Source organism: Setaria viridis, chromosome 1 (assembly GCF_005286985.2).
Source record: "Setaria viridis chromosome 1, Setaria_viridis_v4.0, whole genome shotgun sequence".
Lineage (NCBI taxonomy): Eukaryota > Viridiplantae > Streptophyta > Magnoliopsida > Poales > Poaceae > Setaria > Setaria viridis.
Genome location: NC_048263.2, coordinates 17,042,406 through 17,066,865, shown reverse-complemented (window position 1 = coordinate 17,066,865; position 24,460 = coordinate 17,042,406). Strand labels below are relative to the sequence as shown.

The 24,460-nt window shown below is 45.2% G+C and overlaps 1 protein-coding gene across 1 annotated transcript in view; it reads right to left on the bottom strand.

Moving 5' to 3' along the window:
• Positions 1 to 2,911: 2,911 nt before the first annotated feature.
• Positions 2,912 to 24,460, bottom strand: part of LOC117854497 (alpha-glucan water dikinase, chloroplastic) — a 41,120-nt gene continuing 19,571 nt past the window's right edge. The window contains exons 15-30 of the mRNA XM_072291360.1: positions 13,119 to 13,181; positions 12,988 to 13,050; positions 12,846 to 12,905; positions 12,589 to 12,741; positions 12,376 to 12,459; positions 11,906 to 12,082; positions 11,696 to 11,802; positions 5,043 to 5,256; positions 4,821 to 4,924; positions 4,596 to 4,734; positions 4,359 to 4,484; positions 3,953 to 4,063; positions 3,760 to 3,858; positions 3,404 to 3,670; positions 3,204 to 3,319; positions 2,912 to 3,116 (exon numbers count right to left, since the gene is read on the bottom strand). Of these exons, the coding sequence (XP_072147461.1) occupies positions 2,912 to 3,116; positions 3,204 to 3,319; positions 3,404 to 3,670; positions 3,760 to 3,858; positions 3,953 to 4,063; positions 4,359 to 4,484; positions 4,596 to 4,734; positions 4,821 to 4,924; positions 5,043 to 5,256; positions 11,696 to 11,802; positions 11,906 to 12,082; positions 12,376 to 12,459; positions 12,589 to 12,741; positions 12,846 to 12,905; positions 12,988 to 13,050; positions 13,119 to 13,181 (2,088 nt within the window). The remainder of the gene's footprint in view (positions 3,117 to 3,203; positions 3,320 to 3,403; positions 3,671 to 3,759; positions 3,859 to 3,952; positions 4,064 to 4,358; positions 4,485 to 4,595; positions 4,735 to 4,820; positions 4,925 to 5,042; positions 5,257 to 11,695; positions 11,803 to 11,905; positions 12,083 to 12,375; positions 12,460 to 12,588; positions 12,742 to 12,845; positions 12,906 to 12,987; positions 13,051 to 13,118; positions 13,182 to 24,460) is intronic.

The following is a 24,460-nucleotide window of genomic DNA, read 5'->3' as shown; positions in this document are numbered from 1 at the left end:
GGCCTCGAGTGCTTCCTCCTCCTCATCATCACTCTCTGCACTCTCTGCTGTATGCACGCATGGAGCAGCTTTGCAAATATCTTCTGATCCGAGAGGAGGAGGCGCAAAGAAGTACAAATTGACATCTTCCTGCACAGAAAGCCAAGTTAGTACACCCAGACACTACAAAATAAGTACTCGAGGGCTGCGGCCACGAGTACTTACAGACTTTGGCCGGTTGGCAATGTAGAATTATCACACTATGGTGGGGATCTCACCCACATTCTTGAACATCCACTTCAGCTTCACCATAATCTCGTCTGTGCTGACTTCCTTAGAAGATAATCTTGATGGGTCATTGACATCCGAGTACTTGTAGCCCCAGTGACATCGTTGCTACAGGGGCTGAATTCATCGCTTCATGAAGCTGAAAGCTACCCAACACCAGTTAGTCCTTCTTGCTTCAGTTTTGATATTCTGTCCAAGAGCTCGGGTAGTTGCAGGCTGTCTCCATGAGTTGGGTCATCCAGCCATCGGTTGTTCTAGGTGGGGCGATGCCCTGTTAGCTTGGGGAGCTTGGGGTCGTGGTTGCTGATGTAGCAGTACTTCTCCTTCCACCCAGCATTTGAATCTATCAGCTCATAATCTAGGTAGAGGCTGTTGAGCTTCTCTTGCATTTTGATTCCGGCGCCTCCGACTACTTGGGTGTGCTCCCTCTTTGGTTGTGGCTTGACACGGAAGAATTTTCCAAAAGGTTGGAAGTGGGGCCTGAACCCAAAGAAAGTTTCATAGAGATGCACAAAAATTGCAGTGTGCAGAATATCGTTGGAGTTCAGATGAACTAGCTCCAACTTGTAATACTCCAACAGACCCCGGAAAAAATCAGATGCTGACAAAGCAAGACCACGTTCGATGAAGTGAGCGAAGATTACTGTTTCATCCGGGTACTCCTCCAATGGCCATGGGTTGCCTTAGGAAGATCTCCAGTTGATGAAATCTTGATCTTGGAGAAGATTAACGGCTACCAGCACCTTGATCTCCTCCTTCAAAGACGATCACTTCCACGCACACGCAGGAGTTGGCGGTGAAGTTTGGTCTGTCTTCCCGTACTTAGGCGCTGGCAACTACGTCTTCTTCTTCTTGTTCTCCACGGCAGACTTGACAGCAGCAGCTTTTCTTTCCATCTTCGATGTCACGAGTCTCTTCTGTCGAATGCACTTGGGGGTTGAGTTGTGGGGGGGGGGGGCGGTGCTAGCGCTTGGAGGTTGGGCAGCGGCGGCGCTAGGGTTACAATATGGAAGTTGAAACAGGATATGGCAAAGGTAAAATGGAAGGGATGATTTTCTTCATTATTTATAATCACGGCACAGTAACAACAGCGTGAATACAGGAAAATTTAGGCTTAACGGCTCTAAAGATTTTGCGGCACCTGATTGGTAGTTACGTCTATTTTTGGAAGAGATAAGTTTTTTGTTCAGAGATGGTCACGTTGATCAGAGATTGACCCTTATACCCACCAAACTAGTCGGATAATGGCTCGGAGGCTATGTGCCACGTGCCCATCAACAAAAAAAAAATCTGGGTTTTATGGGGAAAGTGATGCAAATTACAGATTGACCCTTAGCTTGATTCTTTGATTCAACCTAAGACTCGAGAGCTACTCCATATGGAGTGCGACTTGCATCGCACTTCCATATAAAAATTTGAGATTGAAGGATATAAGACTAAGTTAAATGAGTTTTGAGCATGTTCTAGCCGCATGGCAGTGCTCAGGTACCTTTGAAGACTCAACTCGAAGAAGTACTTGAAGAGCACCAAAACAAGTCGGAGAAGTCTACAAAAGTATTTGGAACTGCTACATTTGACTAAAAAGTACTCGGGGGGCTTGTCATACATACATCTATGGGCCTACTAGAAGGTTTGGACAGTCCTAAATATAGGGGATGGACACCGAAACGTGTCTGACATGAAGACTATGATGCAGGATGCCATACTCTACGTAGCAAGACAAGAACTAATCGAGGATTAGAAAAAGTTGCTAGGAGTAGGACTCGTCTAGTCGAATCCGACTAGTATTCTTGTAACCAACCGACCTGTAACCCTGCCTCCGGCAATATAAGGTGAGGCAGGAACCTCTCCAAAGCAATTCAATCCAACCAACACACAAGATATAGGGTATTACACCATTTAGTGGCTCGAACATGTCTAAATCGTGTGTGTGTTTTCACCTTTGAGTTCTTAATCTCGACGAGCCCCACTAACCAAAATACTACCTCGGGCACCCCCTTGGTAGGTTGTCGGGTCTAAACACTGACAATGAGGGCTTTGTCCAATTATGCTTTATTATAGTCCAATTTTTTGCGGAAACAGAATGTACTCCAAAATACAATGCATATGTGAAAACGACCCGATTATTAAATATGATCAATAGTTTAGATATTAAATTCATGCTATTATTGAAGATAAACAGAGTCAAAAATATGTCATTAACGAGCCCCAACACATTCTTTTCCTTATCTTAACCTATATTTTGATGCATTGCAAGTTACTTTGTGCTTTTTGTTTGCCTATCAAGCTTCCTGATTTGCATTATTGACAAAATAAGAAAGCTAGCAAATTGCCCCTTTGCTAACGATTTGATTTATGGTAAAAGTAAAAACCATGCGCTACATAGAGACACACTAACCATTCATTGAAAGTTGAATATTGGTACCACCAGAATTGTGAATCACCAAATTGTTTTCTTTTCAGCAACAATCTTATCGGATAGAACATTCTATAATGAGGTTCATTCGTAAGCCAAATCCTTCTACGGGACTGAAGTCACATCCTTCATAAGCTATATAATGAACAGACGCAAGAAACTAAAAGGATCATAGGAATGATGTCTCCCACATCATTGAACTCCCTTTGTAAGCTAGACAGATGCAAGTCACATTTGTGGTCTTGTCTGGACTACAAATATCTTCCCATCCTTCACCACTCCTTCAATGTCCTGAGGAGACCCATAGAGCTCCTCAATTGCATATCCAGCATGAGCAATGCTCGAGAGGATTGTGTTACGGAAGCTAACGTCTGTAATGAGGCGATCGGTTGTGTAATCAAGAACTACTACTTCTTCGTTGTCCATAGGCACACTGCAGGTAAGAAGCATAACACAGTGGCTACAACTTCATTTCAAAATTTTAAACATACAGCCATGAACTATAAAATATTTCAGTTACCTATCATAGAGGCCAGCCCCAGCATAGCCTTCCAAATCCTCGCCGTTTGAGTCAGAACGAAATATGATTGATTGCTTTATGAAGAGACCAATTGGCTTGCTTGGATAGCCCAATACCTATAACACGTGCACCTAGTGGACTCAGTTCGGCCTTTACTTACACAAACGAAGGAAAAATGTCAGCTGACAGGATACATTTACCTTCGGAGAGTTGAGATCATCCTTCTTGCAAATAAAGCTCATGGCACGACCCGGATAGGCCCCTACAAGGGTCTCCCCAAGGCCTTTCACAATTTCAGCATATATCTCTGAACGATCTCCAGATGATGGGTTAACGGTATGTATCACAAAAGCATAGTCTGCACTGACAATTTCTTGCACAAGAACAGCCATGGACAGGTAAGCATGATCAAGCTTCACTTTACGAGTGCTGTAGTATGCTCTCTCATTCCATTTCGAGGCCCAAACCTGCATATAGTATATACCGCATCAATTTTTCAGTACCAACTACAATGACGGGCGAGGGAGAGGGGTCGGCATAGCGGTTGAATACCTACCTTTTTAATTGCTGTCCATGCTTGTTCCCAACGTTGTTCACATTCATCCCCTGGCCAGGGCATTCCACAATCTTGCATCTTCTCCTTGAGCTCTTTCACCTGAAACAAAATTGACGGGAAATTCAGAAATTACAGTAGCTAACTGAAAAAATTACTGCTGCAAATAGGATTTTACTAAAATATGGTATCTTACTAAATTACTAGGAGCTATCAGGTTCAGAAGAGCATTTCGGATTTCATCAAGTGCACTAAGTTCTCCTTGACTGAGTTTTTCCTTTAGATGCTTTACATTCTGGGCTACATGCTGTCCATCAGAAATAAAGAACCATAAATACAATGACTGTTAGCCAGCAATTCAATAGTGTCCCTCACAAATGATATAATAAACTGAGAAGTTCTCTTAATCTATGTAGACAAGTAGTCTTTGGTTCTTCAAAAAAAAGTAGCCTATGCTTATGAAACATGATTGTAAATATCAAATTTTCTCTTTTATCTTAATTAGGAAAGTAGAAAATATGCTTCAAGAAGAACAATCTAGCTAGTATAATGGTCATCAAGCATCACTATCATTAAAAAGACACATGGTAAGTGTTACGAACCTTGTTCATCTTATCGGACAAAACTGTTTCAAAGGTTCCAAATGGGAGTGCTACTGACGCTGGGACACCAACAGATGGAGGTACTTTTCCTTTTAGGTATGCTATGTTCCGTGATTTAGCTCCAACCTAGTGTGGAAGGCATAAATATGCTTCAGATGGGCAAGAATAGAATGCCAGCCAGCTTAAGATCAAAAGTCCTGCTATGTAAGTGTAATTTAATTATGTATAAGTAATAACCATTTCATCAGAAAATTCATCAGCACATATTGCATATTTTCCAGGAAATTGCTTCTTGGCTAGTGAAATAGATGGCTCTGATTTATCATCTTCTGCAGTTGAGGAATTTGCAACCAGAAGTTCACTCTCTGCTGTCTCTCTGACGTTTAGAAAGATAGGTATTAGACTTAGATTAATTTCACTATCTTTGTATATTTTTATGATGAAATGTGTCAACGATTTTACCTGTAGCTTATATCAGCAGAAGTAGGCTTTACTGAAATTAACTTCCCATCATTTCGTTGAAGTTCAGACAAAATCTCTGGGTCAAAGCATGTTGCAAACAATACCTTCATAGAAAATAATTGGCTATAGTTATTTAATAGTATATGCAGAAAATTAGATAAAGGTATCAAGATAGGAAATCATTCTATCAATATCCATGGCATAGTTCAAACGCCAAAAGACCTTGCTATTCCTTGCTCGAACAGAGACATGTGACAAGACATCTGGCATGTCTGGTGTAAGGACAGCAACAACACCATCAGGTATTTCCTCCTCTCCCTTGACAGCTTTTGCAACCAAAACTGTTGGCTTATCATAAGATTTATTTTGAACAGTGAGCAATTCATCGACCACAGTCACATAACCTATGACTTCAACTGGGCTTATTATTTGCCAACTGTAAAAGTAGGAGAGATATTAGTTACAGAGTATGCTTAGGTTACATGAGCCTTCTGTATGCTTTCAGAAAACTTTTGCAACTATTATCATTTCATAAAATATTTAAATACGAATTTATGTGTGTTTACCTTCCTAGGTTTGCAATATTCCTAAGAACAGGGTCAAGACGGTTTAGAAGTAGAGACAGTGAAGCTGCTGACCCACTACGAATAATTTCTTCAGTAAATATATTAACCTGTAGATATGGTTTTTAACACAAGTATGTCCATAATAAGTCAAAAATGAATCAACAGTTTAATGGAGCACTTACTGTCCTTTTTTCTGAGGAAAGCACTTACTGTCCATTGTTCAACTCCAAGTAAGGAGCCAAGGTATTCAGCAGAAGGCTGAAGGGTATGATGGTATTCTTCTCCCTTGGTTACAAGTGCAAGTCTAGTTCTATCAAGATATGCTTTTGCATACAATGCCCATTGGTCATCAAAGTTGTTCGCCATTGCAAGTGCATGGTTCCACCCCTTCATGAAACAAGCAAGACTCATATGCAGCAAGACCACAAAACCAACACTAACACATTATGTGTAATGCTATTGTTTTACTACAAAGTCTATTATTACGGGCTTGTTAACTTAATGCCTTTTTGTACAACTTCAATTAGCAATTACGGGAAAAAGTGCTCTATCTTTCTGTTTTACTAAGGAACAGTACAAGAATTTGCTCTATCATAGCTTAGTGCATGGTAGTGCAAATAAGAAACTTTGGAAATAGAAAATGGATTTCAGCATGAGTTATATTCTGTGTAGAATTGTACCTTTAAGCAGCAAAGGAGGTTCTCGTTGTCTTCAGTGGACAAAGCAAGGTTTTCAAGTACCATACTGATGAAGTACATGATTTTCTAAATAACAAGAAATAATGTGTAACAGTAAGTATTATTTTAAAAAAAAAAGGATGTTGGGCATTTTAAGATGACTAAAAGATATATACTCAATAACAGGGGAAGTCATTCATATTTATTTCATTAACCTCAGGTTCTGCGTTGTTAAGTTGCTCATAAGACCTTTCAACTGCTGTCCTAACAGTAGAGTCAAGGGCGATGTCCAGAAAGATCAGATCCTTCAAGCGTTCTTGTGATCCACACAGTAAAGGACGAACTTCAGCTCGTGCCTCCAGCAAACCCTGTAAGGTTACCATTGGATGTAGGTAAAAAATGATTTATACACTTCTTAGTGACACTGGTATGTTATAGATTTTTTTTGAAGAATATTGAAAAGTAGTGCAACCTCAACAAGTGCTTCCACTGATTTATCCTCAAGATGGTCAAGGAGAAACTTAAGCAACTCCTGCTCAATAATAAACAGCAAGAAATAAGATTGTTTCTTCTAGCCATTGTATCTGCAGAAAAGATGCTTTGAGAATAATTACTTGATACCCAGATGGTAATCCATTCAAAGGGTTGACCTTGACACCAACCATGAAACCTTCGCTCTGTAATTTAAATAACAGTTATTTGTTTAATGTGACGATAGATTCTGGGTAAAATTTAGCTGTCGTACCTCCGCCCTGTACCCTGTGCATGTTCCTATAGCAGATTCTAGATCAGCACCAGAGTGAACAGCCTGTGATATTTGATAGTGCAATCAGTTATTTGCACATAAAAATGTTAGGACATGTCGGGATAACATGGTGTTGACGACCAAACTTGGCACAAGGCTGATTTTGTTGGAGATGCTCAAGAGGGCCTGGTCCAATAAGAACGTGCTGGCCCATTAAGCAACATTATATATCTAATCACCAGCCAGAAAGGTGATTAACCCTACGGCTAATCCACCTGCACCCTGCCGCACGCACTACCTGGTGCGCTACCGCCGCCGCTGCATGCACCTGCCTGGTGCGCTGCTGCAGTCCTCCCTTCCGAATCAAAGGTTGATCGTGGGTGTCTCCGAGTACGTGCCATGGAGTCCTAGCATGCTCCGGTTCATCATCCCATCCCGTACATGTTGACAGTTGTAGAGGTGTCGTACGGTTGCGCACTTTGTCAGATTGTACGACTACTTCCATGACGTCGATTGGATTGACCACTCGCACTTCATTAAGACTTCCGCTGCGACGCGCAACGAGCGAAGCTATAATCTATGATCAATTTACTCGCAAGTGATCTTGTTTATGCGGTTATATTTTGTGTGCTAGCGAGTAGCATACCGCGTTTCTTAACAGTGGTACCAGGGCTATGCTTATATTGTTTTTGATCTAGATTAAAAAATTTGCATGCTTAGTTGTAGATCATATCATTTTTGCGAATTGGACTATTTTACTCTGTTCTTGCTTCCTCATTATATGTGACTGGCTAACTGGCCGTCTTTACAACGGCGCGCAAGCATCGTGTGGCTGACCACGAGGTTGTGAGTTCGTGTAGCGAAGCAGTCGATACACATCGTGAACGGCTATGTCAGCTAGAGCGAAAAATCTGTTCTATCCGTTATCGGCTAACAGGACCGGATCGTGTTTTTTTTAAAAAAAGGGACGTGTTGCATCGTTCCTAGAAATGCCTAACTTGTTTTTGTAGAGAATGATATGATGGTATGGCCTCAAAATCATGTGATGATCTGTGTGTAATAAATTTGTGTGGCCTGCATGTAATAAATTTATTATAGTCGGGTTGAGGTTGTTCCTATTCGGCCTGTGTGCCACTCCTTATTATTTTATTTGAGCTACTAGCGTATATTAGCTGAATTAGATTATGTAATTCTTCGACACAAGCGAAGAGACTTGGCGACCGTCGTACCTTGGAGAAGGTGCCAAAGATGCGACGACTCAGTGTAAGCGTGCACACTGGTGGTCGTTGACATGTGCTGATTTTCGTTGGACAAAGACAGGCCATACTATCACAATAATTTAATTATCTGCGATGATTATCATTATTCACTGCCTATGATGAGCATGATAAATCCCTCATGAAAAATTAAGACTTTATACCCTTCCAACAGCTGCACCATTGGGGTCTTGTTAGTAAGTGATGAGTCTGCCAAAGCAGGGTGTCATCTTCTACCTTGATCCATTGGGTGGTGTCGAACACCACGGTATAGTGTTGGTTTCTTGACAAAGCTATCAAGTCGGACTTGGGCTTTGGGGCGTAAGTGTTGGGAGCTAAGACATATGATGTCGCCCAACAAACGAGAGATGCATCGAATGCGATTGCCAGTGTTGCCTACCTTGTTCACTATGATGCTAGCAGTGATGCCAAAACTCATGCTATGCAACGCCGGGGGACGTTCGCACAACATAGAAGGAATTCTTTCATTAAAAGTGTTAATAAAAGAAGTGCTAACCGTTGCATATCTTACTGTTGTAGAAAATATCGAGTGCATCAAACTTCAATCTGCGATCGATCCTAGATAGAGATAAGTTGAACGGAAAAAACTTTGTTGATTGGAATCGGAACCTGAGAATTGTTCTCAGACAAGAGGAAAAAGAGTACATTCTCGATACGCCTTACCCAGAAGAGCCTTAGAATGTCACACACACCACTAGTGCATATCGGGCTTATGTGAAGCATACTAAGATGCGGTGGATGTGTAGTGCCTGATGCTTGCTTGCATGAACTCTGAGCTGTAGAAGCAATTTGAGAGCACTAACCCATACAATATGATCGTGGAGTTACATGGGATGTTCGAAAACTAGGCGAGGGTTGACAAGTTTAATACCTCAAAGGCCCTGTTTGGTTGCAAGCTTGCTGAAGGTGCTCCAGTCACCTCATGTGATTAAGATGATTGGGTACACCGAGAGCTTGCAGAGACAGGGTTTTCCCCTCGATGACAATCTTGCCACCGTTGTGATACTGCAGTCCTTGCCTACTAGCTTTGAGCTATTCACTATCACATGAATGGTTTGAAAAAATCACTGACTAAGTTGCATGGGCAGAGGCGAGTCTTAGGAAGACTTCTAGTCATGTGATGATAGTCCAGAAGGGTAAGAAGTGTACACGCCTAGCGAAGCCTAAGAAACCTGCCTAAAGTGGGACTTCCAGACAAGCGTCCAAGGCCAAAGAAAAATAAAAGAAAGCTGGTGCCTCCCCTAATGATGCTTTCTTTCACTGTGGTGCTAAGGGGTATTGGTTGAGGAATTGTAAGAAGTACTTGGAAGATAAAAGGAAGACAAGAGGTGTGACCTCCGCTCAAGGTATTAATGTTATTGAAATTCATCTTGCTACGCATTCTAATAATGCATGGGTATTTGATACTGGTGCAATGATTCACACTTGCAAATCGTTGCAGGGGCTGAAAATGATTAGACACTTCGCGAGAGACGAAGTGGATTCGGGAATGGAGCAAAGGTTGCTACGTTGGTGTGACGACCGACCCCAAATCTCTCGAGTTAATCTTAATCCAAGTCCCTAATCCTCCATCTCAGCTTTCCCCGAGTTTAAGTGCTCAACCTCCAGTCCGATCCCAACCCCTGAGAACCGACCCCTCTCCACCGTTTCCCCAGTTCCGACACTGCCGACCCCAACTCACCCCGCTGGATCTTCTAAGTCTTCCCACAGTGTTTCTTTTCAATCTGAGTAGTGAACCAACCGAGACTGACCGGTGGACCACAAAATCTTTTCCCCAGATCTCCCGCGACAGACGCACTCGAGTGGCATGCCCGCTCCAGAGTTCCTCTGCCACGTGGCTCAACTTCTCCGACCCCCGCTGCTCCGCCCCGTCGCCGGCCGCGACCGGATGGATTCCCGCGCCCCTTTCCCCAATCACAGCGGAAGCCCTCTGCAACCCTTTCTGCAGCGTCTCACAGCTCGCGCCCATCATCACCCCGCTGGACCCCCGGCTGCGGAGCCCGATGCCTCCCGTCTTTTCCGCCGCCTCTCTACCGTCGCGCCGCCCCAGATGCGCTACGCGACGATTCCTCCTCCGCCAACCCCGACCCCGGCCGTGACAGCTCCTTTCCCGCCTTGCCAGATCTGCGCCCCGACAGTCTGTTGCTTCACGCTCGCCCGCGCGACCGCAGCCCGCCTGTCTTCTCACCTGTGCGCCCTCGCTTCTAGCGCCGTTCCCTCGGTCACGTCCATCAGATCCGCCACACGACGACGCCCGCCTCCGCCAAATCGCAACCACCGGCAAAACCGCGCCTGCGTCGCCCTGCCTCTGGTGCCCAATGGCCGACGGTGTCATCCCTGAAGTCCTGCTTCGCCGCCCCGCTGCTCAATCTCCGCCCCGGTAGCGCACTCCATCGCTTCTTCCCAGTCTTTGTGCCGCTCCACCTCTCTCTCTTCCGCGCAGCTATAAAAGGGATTGCTAGAGCCCCGCCGGAGTCCCCTTCGCCATAGCTGCCTTGCTGCCGTTCTTCTGCTTCGTGCTCAAAGCGCTACCGCCTAAGTCCCTGAGGAACTCTCCTCTCCGCTCCACGCCCACCCTTCCAATCTGCCCAGTCGCTTGCTCCTCCGCGCTGCGCAAGAGCTTGCTTGTGGTTCACAAGAAGCACCGCCGTCGCCGGAGCACCGCCGGGCATCGCCGCCGCGAGTCTTAGTGCTCCAGTTCCTCCACCCAAGTCTGCTCTTTCCCGACCCTAAGCTTCACCTGTGAACCGAAGGTAAGCTGCCGACCTTTTTCCGCCTCGTCCGACCCCTTCTGCTCGTCCGACCCCTTTTCGGCCTCGTCCGACCCCTTCTGCTCGTGCGACCCCTTTTCCGCCTCGTCCGACCCCTTCTGCTCGTCCGACCCCTTTTCCGCCTCGACCGACCCCTTCAGTCTGCCCGACCCCTTGTCCGCCTCGTTCGACCCTATCCGTTCGACCGACCCCTTTCTCCGTCTCGCCCGACCCTGTCTGTTTCGCCGACCCTTTCTCCACCTCGCCCGAGGGCTCGGCTATATCCTTTTTCCTAGACCCGAGGGTATATATGTAAAAATGGGGGACTTCTCTGCGTTAAGCCTGTGGACCCTCAGCACATCTATTCCCCTCGTCTAAGGGTCAGATCATAAGTTCCTTCCCATCCGGCCCTTATATCTTGATCTCCACCAACTCAAGTGAACTTCTCCACCTTTTTCCGTAGCTTTGCTACAAGTTTCTGGGCGAAAACTTGCAAATGTTGCTATTGAAACAATCATCTAAGTGCTAACCCCTGCATTGCATTTCGTGTAGAGTTGCATCTCGCTGACGGCTTATACGAGCAACAACACCATCAGGTATTTCCTCCTCTCCCTTGACAGCTTTTGCAACCAAAACTGTTGGCTTATCATAAGATTTATTTTGAACAGTGAGCAATTCATCGACCACAGTCACATAACCTATGACTTCAACTGGGCTTATTATTTGCCAACTGTAAAAGTAGGAGAGATATTAGTTACAGAGTATGCTTAGGTTACATGAGCCTTCTGTATGCTTTCAGAAAACTTTTGCAACTATTATCATTTCATAAAATATTTAAATACGAATTTATGTGTGTTTACCTTCCTAGGTTTGCAATATTCCTAAGAACAGGGTCAAGACGGTTTAGAAGTAGAGACAGTGAAGCTGCTGACCCACTACGAATAATTTCTTCAGTAAATATATTAACCTGTAGATATGGTTTTTAACACAAGTATGTCCATAATAAGTCAAAAATGAATCAACAGTTTAATGGAGCACTTACTGTCCTTTTTTCTGAGGAAAGCACTTACTGTCCATTGTTCAACTCCAAGTAAGGAGCCAAGGTATTCAGCAGAAGGCTGAAGGGTATGATGGTATTCTTCTCCCTTGGTTACAAGTGCAAGTCTAGTTCTATCAAGATATGCTTTTGCATACAATGCCCATTGGTCATCAAAGTTGTTCGCCATTGCAAGTGCATGGTTCCACCCCTTCATGAAACAAGCAAGACTCATATGCAGCAAGACCACAAAACCAACACTAACACATTATGTGTAATGCTATTGTTTTACTACAAAGTCTATTATTACGGGCTTGTTAACTTAATGCCTTTTTGTACAACTTCAATTAGCAATTACGGGAAAAAGTGCTCTATCTTTCTGTTTTACTAAGGAACAGTACAAGAATTTGCTCTATCATAGCTTAGTGCATGGTAGTGCAAATAAGAAACTTTGGAAATAGAAAATGGATTTCAGCATGAGTTATATTCTGTGTAGAATTGTACCTTTAAGCAGCAAAGGAGGTTCTCGTTGTCTTCAGTGGACAAAGCAAGGTTTTCAAGTACCATACTGATGAAGTACATGATTTTCTAAATAACAAGAAATAATGTGTAACAGTAAGTATTATTTTAAAAAAAAAAGGGATGTTGGGCATTTTAAGATGACTAAAAGATATATACTCAATAACAGGGGAAGTCATTCATATTTATTTCATTAACCTCAGGTTCTGCGTTGTTAAGTTGCTCATAAGACCTTTCAACTGCTGTCCTAACAGTAGAGTCAAGGGCGATGTCCAGAAAGATCAGATCCTTCAAGCGTTCTTGTGATCCACACAGTAAAGGACGAACTTCAGCTCGTGCCTCCAGCAAACCCTGTAAGGTTACCATTGGATGTAGGTAAAAAATGATTTATACACTTCTTAGTGACACTGGTATGTTATAGATTTTTTTTGAAGAATATTGAAAAGTAGTGCAACCTCAACAAGTGCTTCCACTGATTTATCCTCAAGATGGTCAAGGAGAAACTTAAGCAACTCCTGCTCAATAATAAACAGCAAGAAATAAGATTGTTTCTTCTAGCCATTGTATCTGCAGAAAAGATGCTTTGAGAATAATTACTTGATACCCAGATGGTAATCCATTCAAAGGGTTGACCTTGACACCAACCATGAAACCTTCGCTCTGTAATTTAAATAACAGTTATTTGTTTAATGTGACGATAGATTCTGGGTAAAATTTAGCTGTCGTACCTCCGCCCTGTACCCTGTGCATGTTCCTATAGCAGATTCTAGATCAGCACCAGAGTGAACAGCCTGTGATATTTGATAGTGCAATCAGTTATTTGCACATAAAAATGTTAGGACATGTCGGGATAACATGGTGTTGACGACCAAACTTGGCACAAGGCTGATTTTGTTGGAGATGCTCAAGAGGGCCTGGTCCAATAAGAACGTGCTGGCCCATTAAGCAACATTATATATCTAATCACCAGCCAGAAAGGTGATTAACCCTACGGCTAATCCACCTGCACCCTGCCGCACGCACTACCTGGTGCGCTACCGCCGCCGCTGCATGCACCTGCCTGGTGCGCTGCTGCAGTCCTCCCTTCCGAATCAAAGGTTGATCGTGGGTGTCTCCGAGTACGTGCCATGGAGTCCTAGCATGCTCCGGTTCATCATCCCATCCCGTACGTGTTGACAGTTGTAGAGGTGTCGTACGGTTGCGCACTTTGTCAGATTGTACGACTACTTCCATGACGTCGATTGGATTGACCACTCGCACTTCATTAAGACTTCCGCTGCGATGCGCAACGAGCGAAGCTATAATCTATGATCAATTTACTCGCAAGTGATCTTGTTTATGCGGTTATATTTTGTGTGCTAGCGAGTAGCATACCGCGTTTCTTAACAGTGGTACCAGGGCTATGCTTATATTGTTTTTGATCTAGATTAAAAAATTTGCATGCTTAGTTGTAGATCATATCATTTTTGCGAATTGGACTATTTTACTCTGTTCTTGCTTCCTCATTATATGTGACTGGCTAACTGGCCGTCTTTACAACGGCGCGCAAGCATCGTGTGGCTGACCACGAGGTTGTGAGTTCGTGTAGCGAAGCAGTCGATACACATCGTGAACGGCTATGTCAGCTAGAGCGAAAAATCTGTTCTATCCGTTATCGGCTAACAGGACCGGATCGTGTTTTTTTTAAAAAAAGGGACGTGTTGCATCGTTCCTAGAAATGCCTAACTTGTTTTTGTAGAGAATGATATGATGGTATGGCCTCAAAATCATGTGATGATCTGTGTGTAATAAATTTGTGTGGCCTGCATGTAATAAATTTATTATAGTCGGGTTGAGGTTGTTCCTATTCGGCCTGTGTGCCACTCCTTATTATTTTATTTGAGCTACTAGCGTATATTAGCTGAATTAGATTATGTAATTCTTCGACACAAGCGAAGAGACTTGGCGACCGTCGTACCTTGGAGAAGGTGCCAAAGATGCGACGACTCAGTGTAAGCGTGCACACTGGTGGTCGTTGACATGTGCTGATTTTCGTTGGACAAAGACAGGCCATACTATCACAATAATTTAATTATCTGCGATGATTATCATTATTCACTGCCTATGATGAGCATGATAAATCCCTCATGAAAAATTAAGACTTTATACCCTTCCAACAGCTGCACCATTGGGGTCTTGTTAGTAAGTGATGAGTCTGCCAAAGCAGGGTGTCATCTTCTACCTTGATCCATTGGGTGGTGTCGAACACCACGGTATAGTGTTGGTTTCTTGACAAAGCTATCAAGTCGGACTTGGGCTTTGGGGCGTAAGTGTTGGGAGCTAAGACATATGATGTCGCCCAACAAACGAGAGATGCATCGAATGCGATTGCCAGTGTTGCCTACCTTGTTCACTATGATGCTAGCAGTGATGCCAAAACTCATGCTATGCAACGCCGGGGGACGTTCGCACAACATAGAAGGAATTCTTTCATTAAAAGTGTTAATAAAAGAAGTGCTAACCGTTGCATATCTTACTGTTGTAGAAAATATCGAGTGCATCAAACTTCAATCTGCGATCGATCCTAGATAGAGATAAGTTGAACGGAAAAAACTTTGTTGATTGGAATCGGAACCTGAGAATTGTTCTCAGACAAGAGGAAAAAGAGTACATTCTCGATACGCCTTACCCAGAAGAGCCTTAGAATGTCACACACACCACTAGTGCATATCGGGCTTATGTGAAGCATACTAAGATGCGGTGGATGTGTAGTGCCTGATGCTTGCTTGCATGAACTCTGAGCTGTAGAAGCAATTTGAGAGCACTAACCCATACAATATGATCGTGGAGTTACATGGGATGTTCGAAAACTAGGCGAGGGTTGACAAGTTTAATACCTCAAAGGCCCTGTTTGGTTGCAAGCTTGCTGAAGGTGCTCCAGTCACCTCATGTGATTAAGATGATTGGGTACACCGAGAGCTTGCAGAGACAGGGTTTTCCCCTCGATGACAATCTTGCCACCGTTGTGATACTGCAGTCCTTGCCTACTAGCTTTGAGCTATTCACTATCACATGAATGGTTTGAAAAAATCACTGACTAAGTTGCATGGGCAGAGGCGAGTCTTAGGAAGACTTCTAGTCATGTGATGATAGTCCAGAAGGGTAAGAAGTGTACACGCCTAGCGAAGCCTAAGAAACCTGCCTAAAGTGGGACTTCCAGACAAGCGTCCAAGGCCAAAGAAAAATAAAAGAAAGCTGGTGCCTCCCCTAATGATGCTTTCTTTCACTGTGGTGCTAAGGGGTATTGGTTGAGGAATTGTAAGAAGTACTTGGAAGATAAAAGGAAGACAAGAGGTGTGACCTCCGCTCAAGGTATTAATGTTATTGAAATTCATCTTGCTACGCATTCTAATAATGCATGGGTATTTGATACTGGTGCAATGATTCACACTTGCAAATCGTTGCAGGGGCTGAAAATGATTAGACACTTCGCGAGAGACGAAGTGGATTCGGGAATGGAGCAAAGGTTGCTACGTTGGTGTGACGACCGACCCCAAATCTCTCGAGTTAATCTTAATCCAAGTCCCTAATCCTCCATCTCAGCTTTCCCCGAGTTTAAGTGCTCAACCTCCAGTCCGATCCCAACCCCTGAGAACCGACCCCTCTCCACCGTTTCCCCAGTTCCGACACTGCCGACCCCAACTCACCCCGCTGGATCTTCTAAGTCTTCCCACAGTGTTTCTTTTCAATCTGAGTAGTGAACCAACCGAGACTGACCGGTGGACCCACAAAATCTTTTCCCCAGATCTCCCGCGACAGACGCACTCGAGTGGCATGCCCGCTCCAGAGTTCCTCTGCCACGTGGCTCAACTTCTCCGACCCCCGCTGCTCCGCCCCGTCGCCGGCCGCGACCGGATGGATTCCCGCGCCCCTTTCCCCAATCACAGCGGAAGCCCTCTGCAACCCTTTCTGCAGCGTCTCACAGCTCGCGCCCATCATCACCCCGCTGGACCCCCGGCTGCGGAGCCCGATGCCTCCCGTCTTTTCCGCCGCCTCTCTACCGTCGCGCCGCCCCAGATGCGCTACGCGACGATTCCTCCTCCGCCAACCCCGACCCCGGCCGTGACAGCTCCTTTCCCGCCTTGCCAGATCTGCGCCCCGACAGTCTGTTGCTTCACGCTCGCCCGCGCGACCGCAGCCCGCCTGTCTTCTCACCTGTGCGCCCTCGCTTCTAGCGCCGTTCCCTCGGTCACGTCCATCAGATCCGCCACACGACGACGCCCGCCTCCGCCAAATCGCAACCACCGGCAAAACCGCGCCTGCGTCGCCCTGCCTCTGGTGCCCAATGGCCGACGGTGTCATCCCTGAAGTCCTGCTTCGCCGCCCCGCTGCTCAATCTCCGCCCCGGTAGCGCACTCCATCGCTTCTTCCCAGTCTTTGTGCCGCTCCACCTCTCTCTCTTCCACGCAGCTATAAAAGGGATTGCTAGAGCCCCGCCGGAGTCCCCTTCGCCATAGCTGCCTTGCTGCCGTTCTTCTGCTTCGTGCTCAAAGCGCTACCGCCTAAGTCCCTGAGGAACTCTCCTCTCCGCTCCACGCCCACCCTTCCAATCTGCCCAGTCGCTTGCTCCTCCGCGCTGCGCAAGAGCTTGCTTGTGGTTCACAAGAAGCACCGCCGTCGCCGGAGCACCGCCGGGCATCGCCGCCGCGAGTCTTAGTGCTCCAGTTCCTCCACCCAAGTCTGCTCTTTCCCGACCCTAAGCTTCACCTGTGAACCGAAGGTAAGCTGCCGACCTTTTTCCGCCTCGTCCGACCCCTTCTGCTCGTCCGACCCCTTTTCGGCCTCGTCCGACCCCTTCTGCTCGTGCGACCCCTTTTCCGCCTCGTCCGACCCCTTCTGCTCGTCCGACCCCTTTTCCGCCTCGACCGACCCCTTCAGTCTGCCCGACCCCTTGTCCGCCTCGTTCGACCCTATCCGTTCGACCGACCCCTTTCTCCGTCTCGCCCGACCCTGTCTGTTTCGCCGACCCTTTCTCCACCTCGCCCGAGGGCTCGGCTATATCCTTTTTCCTAGACCCGAGGGTATATATGTAAAAATGGGGGACTTCTCTGCGTTAAGCCTGTGGACCCTCAGCACATCTATTCCCCTCGTCTAAGGGTCAGATCATAAGTTCCTTCCCATCCGGCCCTTATATCTTGATCTCCACCAACTCAAGTGAACTTCTCCACCTTTTTCCGTAGCTTTGCTACAAGTTTCTGGGCGAAAACTTGCAAATGTTGCTATTGAAACAATCATCTAAGTGCTAACCCCTGCATTGCATTTCGTGTAGAGTTGCATCTCGCTGACGGCTTATACGAGCTGCACCCGGCGCCAGAAGACGAAGCTGCAATCAAGCTCCCGCTTCCAGAAGCCGAAGCCGCCCAAGCAGAAGAGCAACTCCCCTCCTCCTCGTTTGAAGGCAAGCCCCGGAGCATGAACCCAGTTTTCCCAAACTTGCGCATGCCTTCTCCATCTTGTTTTGTGCATTTACGTATAGGTGTTGTTTGAAACCATAGATTGCATGACTTAGTTCCCTTGAGCTGAACACTAGTCTGTTGGGTCCGAGTAGTTGCTATGCTTAATAGAGAGCGGTAAAAGCTGAGTGATCTCCTATCACTCGCGAGTTTATAGGAGTTGGTTGTTTCTCTTCTGTTGCAACTATAAGGACGATGGACGGGGCAGAGTTTCGGTTAACTCTTTGGTGGTCGGCTGATCGCCCTGTCTGTCTATGGAACTTGCTAAGGCCCGACAGTGGTGGTGTTCGTGATCAAGTGTTTGAAAGTACTAACCTCATACTCAGTATGGGATGAGGAAGCCGAGTACCGAATTAAACATAGACGTGAGCGGTTGCCCCATTGTCCTTAGAACGGAGTTTCCCCTGCGGCCGCACGTGGTAGCAAGTGTGGTCACAGAACGGCAGAGGCCGGGTCTGTGGAACATTGCACCAAAGGAAATGGGTCCGGCACGGGTTAGGAGTTGATGGGGAAGGCCGACACGGGAAGCGACCCTCGGTGGTGCGCGGATGTCGTGAGGTTAGGTTCGCCATGCATGGTTAAAGAACTCGAATCGATTCGTCTGCCTCTCACAGTTTGAGACTACTTGATCGCTATGCTACACTGAGTAATAATGAAATCTGATGATGATTTGGTCTTGCTGATGTTATATACCTTTTGGTTGGTTCTATGTTTGCTTAGAGTAAGTTGCTAACTTAGACCGGATAATGAACTTAGAATCTAAGCTAAAACTGTGAAAATAGGGATCTACATAGTGCTTTTGGCAAACAAACCCCTCAGCCAAAGAGCCTTGCATGTCTAGAAGTGGTGGAGTAATACTCCCGTCGGTTAAGTCTTGTTGAGCTTAGTAGCTCAGCCTTGTGTGGCTTTTCTTTTTCAGGTGAAGTCGCTGCTCCCGAGTCCTCCCCTGTTGGCACTTGGCTGCCCCAACTCCCTCCGGGTTGGACGGTCGAGTGGGATCCCTCCTCGGACGGCGAGGAGAGGGATCACTGACATCTTGGCAGGCCTCACCAAGGATGCCCGACCCCTACGTTTAGCTTCCGCTGTTTTACCTTCTGTTGTTTCCTTTCGAACCATGTAAAAACTCTAATTTCGTTTTGTTATTGAACTAAATGGCCAAATTTGTTTAACTCAGTGGACTTGTTGTATTCTCTGAAACCGCTCACCTTCGTGTGAGTTTTGCTAACTCGGTCCTGTTCAAGTGGTTAAATCGGATGAAATCCGATGGCACTTCGTGTTAACTTGGCTAAGGCATGAGTGTCGCGTGTTAGGCGACTTAACCATGTTTAATCAAGCTAATCCGAAGTGGATCCGCCATAGCTGGCTGTCAGCACTTATCCATTGTCATTTCCTTCTTGATTAGTACTAGAACTCAATAATTGTTATTTTCTTCCTACATTGAATAAGAATATTATTTCCTCCTCATGTTTATAGGATTATGGTTATGAATTCATAATAAAGAACAAGTGTTGTTCCATTTTTATGAATAGCATGTACTATGAGAGATGTCCCATTGTGAATGGGCTTTATGTTCTTGATCTAGAAGATGCATAAATTTATAGCATTAGTACTAAGAGAACTCATGTATATAACTCAAATCCTACTTACTTTTGGCATTGTCGTTTAGGCCATATAGGCAAGAAACGCATAGAGAGGCTTCATAAAGATGGTCTTCTTAATCCTTTTGATTTTGAATCGATTGAGACATGCGAGTCGTGCCTACTTGGAAAAATGACTAAAACTCCCTTTGTTGGACAAAGCGAGAGAGCAAGTGAGTTATTAGGCCTAGTAAATACAGATGTATGCGGTCATATGAACTTGGTCGCAAGAGGTGGTTTTCAGTACTTTATTACCTTTACTGATGACTCAAGTAGATATGGCTATATCTATTTGATGAGGAATAAGGCAGAATCCTTTGAAAGGTTCAAAGAATTAGAAAATGAAGTATAGAATCATACCGGCAAGACAATTAAATTTCTACGATCGGATTGTGGTGGATAATATTTGAGCCATGAGTTTAGCGATCATCTGAAGAGTTGCGGAATTGTTCCACAACTGACTCCACCAGGAACATCACAGTGGAACAGTGTGTTCAAGCGGAGGAACCAAACCTTGTTGGACATGGTGAGGTCTTGATGAGTCAAGCTGATCTTCCATTGTATTTTTGGGGCTATGCACTAGAGACTGCTACGTTCACACTAAACCGTGTACCATCTAAATCTGTAAAGAAGATGTCATATGAGATATGGATTGGGAAGCATCCTAGTTTGTCGTTCTTGAAGATTTGGGGCTGCGAAGCCTACATGAAGCGTTTGACGCTCACTAATGATGAGGACACCACGAGTACATCTACACCAGCAGCACCTCAGGCGCCTCCAGTTGCTCATCCACCTCAGGCGCCTACAGTTGCTCATCCAGTTGGGCCAATCACTCGAGCCCGTGCGAGAGAATTAAACTTCATCATGCTGTTAAGGAACGAAGGCCCATCGGAATAAGAAGATGGCCCAACAGGGCAGCCCAGGTGGGGCGCCTAGGGTTGGGCGCCATGACCCCTTCGGACTCCAGGGGCTGCGCCCCCTTTATTTAGTCCGAGTCCTTTTTGTTTACGACTTGAGTTTTGTTTTACATCTAGCTTTAGCTACTCTAGAACACGCGCAAATACGCGCTGTCCTTGTGTGATTCAGAACTCCACCTTCGAGTGATATTTAGATTGCTCGCCTCTTTTTCTTGTTCGTTCTTCGATTGCGGACAGGAATCGATCTTCGTGATCAGGCTGATCTCGCACCGGCGAGGTTGGTAACCATCGGGAGTTGGTTCAGCGATTGCATTGGCGCTTCGGGTTCGCTCGTCGTAGTCGGATCGTGAGGGTCTACTTCCACCAAGTCGAATTTATCTCCACTCACCGAAAGATCGGGCACTCCGACTCCGTATTAAACAAGAGCGGGAAGGAAAATGTCATTGCTGATGCTTTGTCTCGTCGCTATACCATGCTGTCACAGTTAGATTTTAAAATCTTTGGCTTGCAAACTGTGAAGGATCAATATGTGGATGATGCTGATTTTAAAGTTGCTTTCGCCCACTGTATTCATGGCAAACCATGGGGCAAATTTCACATACAGGACGGGTTCCTGTTTCGCGCTAACAAGCTGTGTGTTCCAGCTAGCTCGGTTCATCGTTTGTTGTTACAGGAAGCGCATGGAGGCGGTCTCATGGGGCACTTTGGCGTCTACAAGACGCATGAAGTGCTGGCTGCCCACTTCTTTTGGCCCCGGATTCGTGCTGATGTTGAGCGCCTTGTTGCCCGCTGCACTACTTGCCAAAAAGCTAAGTCACGATTCAACAACCATGGTTTGTACATGCCTTTGCCTGTTCCTACTTCCCCTTGGCTTGATATTTCTATGGACTTTGTTTTGGGATTGCCTAGAACTAAGAAGGGGAGGGACAGTATTTTTGTGGTTGTTGATCGTTTCTCCAAAATGGCTCATTTTATACCTTGTCATAAGACTGATGATGCTAGCAATGTTGCTGAATTGTTCTTTCGCGAGATTATTCGTTTGCATGGTGTTCCAAATACAATAGTCTCTGATCGTGATGCTAAGTTTCTCAGTCATTTTTGGAGATCACTATGGAATAAAATGGGAACTAAATTGCTGTTTAGCACCACTTGTCACCCTCAGACTGATGGACAAACTGAGGTGGTTAATCGAACTTTGTCCACTATGCTTAGGGCTGTTTTAGATAAACACTTGAAACGTTGGGAAGATTGCTTGCCTCATGTTGAGTTTGCTTATAATCATGCAACGCATTCTTCTACAAAGATGTGTCCTTTTCAAGTTGTTTATGGTTATATTCCTCGGGCGCCTATTGATTTGTTTGCACTTGATGCCGAGGACACCCCACACATAGATGCCGCTGCACATGTTGATCAAATGATTAGCTTGCATGAGCAAACTAAACAAAACATTGCTGCTGCTAATGCTAAATATCAGGTTGCGGGTAGTAAAGGGAGAAAACATGTTACTTTTGCACCGGGTGATCTGGTTTGGTTGCATTTGAGGAAGGATCGTTTTCCTACCTTACGTCGTTCTAAATTGATGCCACGTGCTGCTGGTCCTTTTAAAGTGCTAACCAAGATTAATGATAATGCTTATATCCTTGACCTGCCTGCGGAGTTTGGTGTTTCCACGAGTTTTAATGTTGCAGATTTGAAACCGTATGTGGGCGAAGATGAGGAGTTGCCGTCGAGGACGACTTCAGTTCAAGAAGGGGAGGATGATGAGGACACCATGAGTACATCTACACCAGCAGCACCTCAGGCGCCTCCAGTTGCTCATCCACCTCAGGTGCCTACAGTTGCTCATCCAGTTGGGCCAATCACTCGAGCCCGTGCGAGAGAATTAAACTTCATCATGCTGTTAAGGAACGAAGGCCCATCGGAATAAGAAGATGGCCCAACAGGGCAGCCCAGGTGGGGCGCCTAGGGTTGGGCGCCATGACCCCTTCGGACTCCAGGGGCTGCGCCCCCTTTATTTAGTCCGAGTCCTTTTTGTTTACGACTTGAGTTTTGTTTTACATCTAGCTTTAGCTACTCTAGAACACGCGCAAATACGCGCTGTCCTTGTGTGATTCAGAACTCCACCTTCGAGTGATATTTAGATTGCTCGCCTCTTTTTCTTGTTCGTTCTTCGATTGCGGACAGGAATCGATCTTCGTGATCAGGCTGATCTCGCACCGGCGAGGTTGGTAACCATCGGGAGTTGGTTCAGCGATTGCATTGGCGCTTCGGGTTCGCTCGTCGTAGTCGGATCGTGAGGGTCTACTTCCACCAAGTCGAATTTATCTCCACTCACCGAAAGATCGGGCACTCCGACTCTATCAACTAAACTCGAGCCTAGATCTAATAAATGTGTCTTTGTGGGGTATCCTAGGGAAACTAAAGGATACTATTTTTATAACCGTCAAGAGAACAAAGTGTTTGTTGCTCGCAACACTGTCTTTGTTGAGAAAGAGTGTTTCTCTCGAAAGAAATTAATGGAAGCACGGTGCAACTTGAAAAAGTTCAAGAAACAAAAGAAAATGTTTTAGTTCCCATTGATGAGGTGCAACATGATGAATCAGCAATGGTCGCTGACCAACATGATGAACCTCAACCACGAAGATCAACATGGGCACATGCACCTGATAAGTACACGCTACTGATTATAGGGCAGCAGGACATCCTATTGTTGGACAATGAGGAGCCTAAAACATACACATAAGCATTGATGGGACCAGAGTCTAAGAGATGGCTTGATGCCATGGGCTTTGAGATGGAGTCCATGAGAGAGAATCAGGTTTGGAACTTAGTTGAGCCACCCGATGGCGTGAGAGCCCTTGAGTGTAAATGGATTTTCAAGAAAAGATAGATGCTTGATGGAAAGATTCACATCTTTAAGGCATGACTGGTAGCGAAAGGTTTTTAACAAATTTAAGGTGCCGACTATGATAAGATATTTTCATCCGTCGCAATGCTGAAGTCTATTCGGATCCTTCTAGCAATTGCCGCATATTATGACTATGAGATTTGGCAAATGGACATCAAAACGGCTTTCCTTAATGGAAACCTAAGTGAGGATGTGTACATGACACAGCCTGAAGGTTTTATTGGCCAGCAAACGGATAAAAAAGTGTGTAGACTTAGGAAGTCTATATACGGGCTAAATCAAGCATCCCAAAGCTGGAATCTTCATTTTGATGAGGTAGTCAAATCATTTGGCTTCTCTAAGAATAAAGAAGAGGCATGTGTTTACAAGAAAACTAGTAGGAGCGCACTCGTGTTTCTAATCTTGTATGTGGATGACATACTAATAATTGGGAATGACATTCCGCTTATGGAGGATGTCAAGACCTCATTGAGAAAGAGTTTCTCTATCAAGGACCTTGGAGAAGCAGCCTACATACTAGGTATAAAGATCTATAGAGATAGGTCTAAATGCTTAATTGGATTGAGCCAGAGCATGTACCTTGACAAGGTGTTGAATAGGTTCAACGTGAATGATTCCAAGAAAGGGTTCATACCTATATCACATGGTGTAACTTTGAGCAAGACTCAGTGTGCGTTGTCGCCTGATGAGCAAGAAAGGATGAGTCGGGTGCCATACGCTTCAGCTATTATGGGCGCGCCTAGATATTTTCGTATGCTTACTAATCCAACTCGAGTGATGGTCACTGGGTTGCAGTAAGAAATATCCTTAAGGATATGTTACTAGTCTATGGAGGTTCGGAGGAGCTCATTGTAAATGGTTACACCGATGCTAGCTTCCAAATTGACCAGGACGATAGCAAATCTCAATTGGGATATGTCTTCTGCCTCAATGGTGGGGCATTGAGCTAGAAAAGTTCCAAGGAAGAGACAGTTGTAGATTTGAGAACGGAAGCCAAGTATATTGCAGCTTTGGAAGCTGCAAATGAAGCTGTATGGATCAAAAAATTTATTTCTGAGTTGGGTATTGGTCCCTAGTCAGTCTGATAGACCTCTATTGTGACAACAGTGGTGCTAT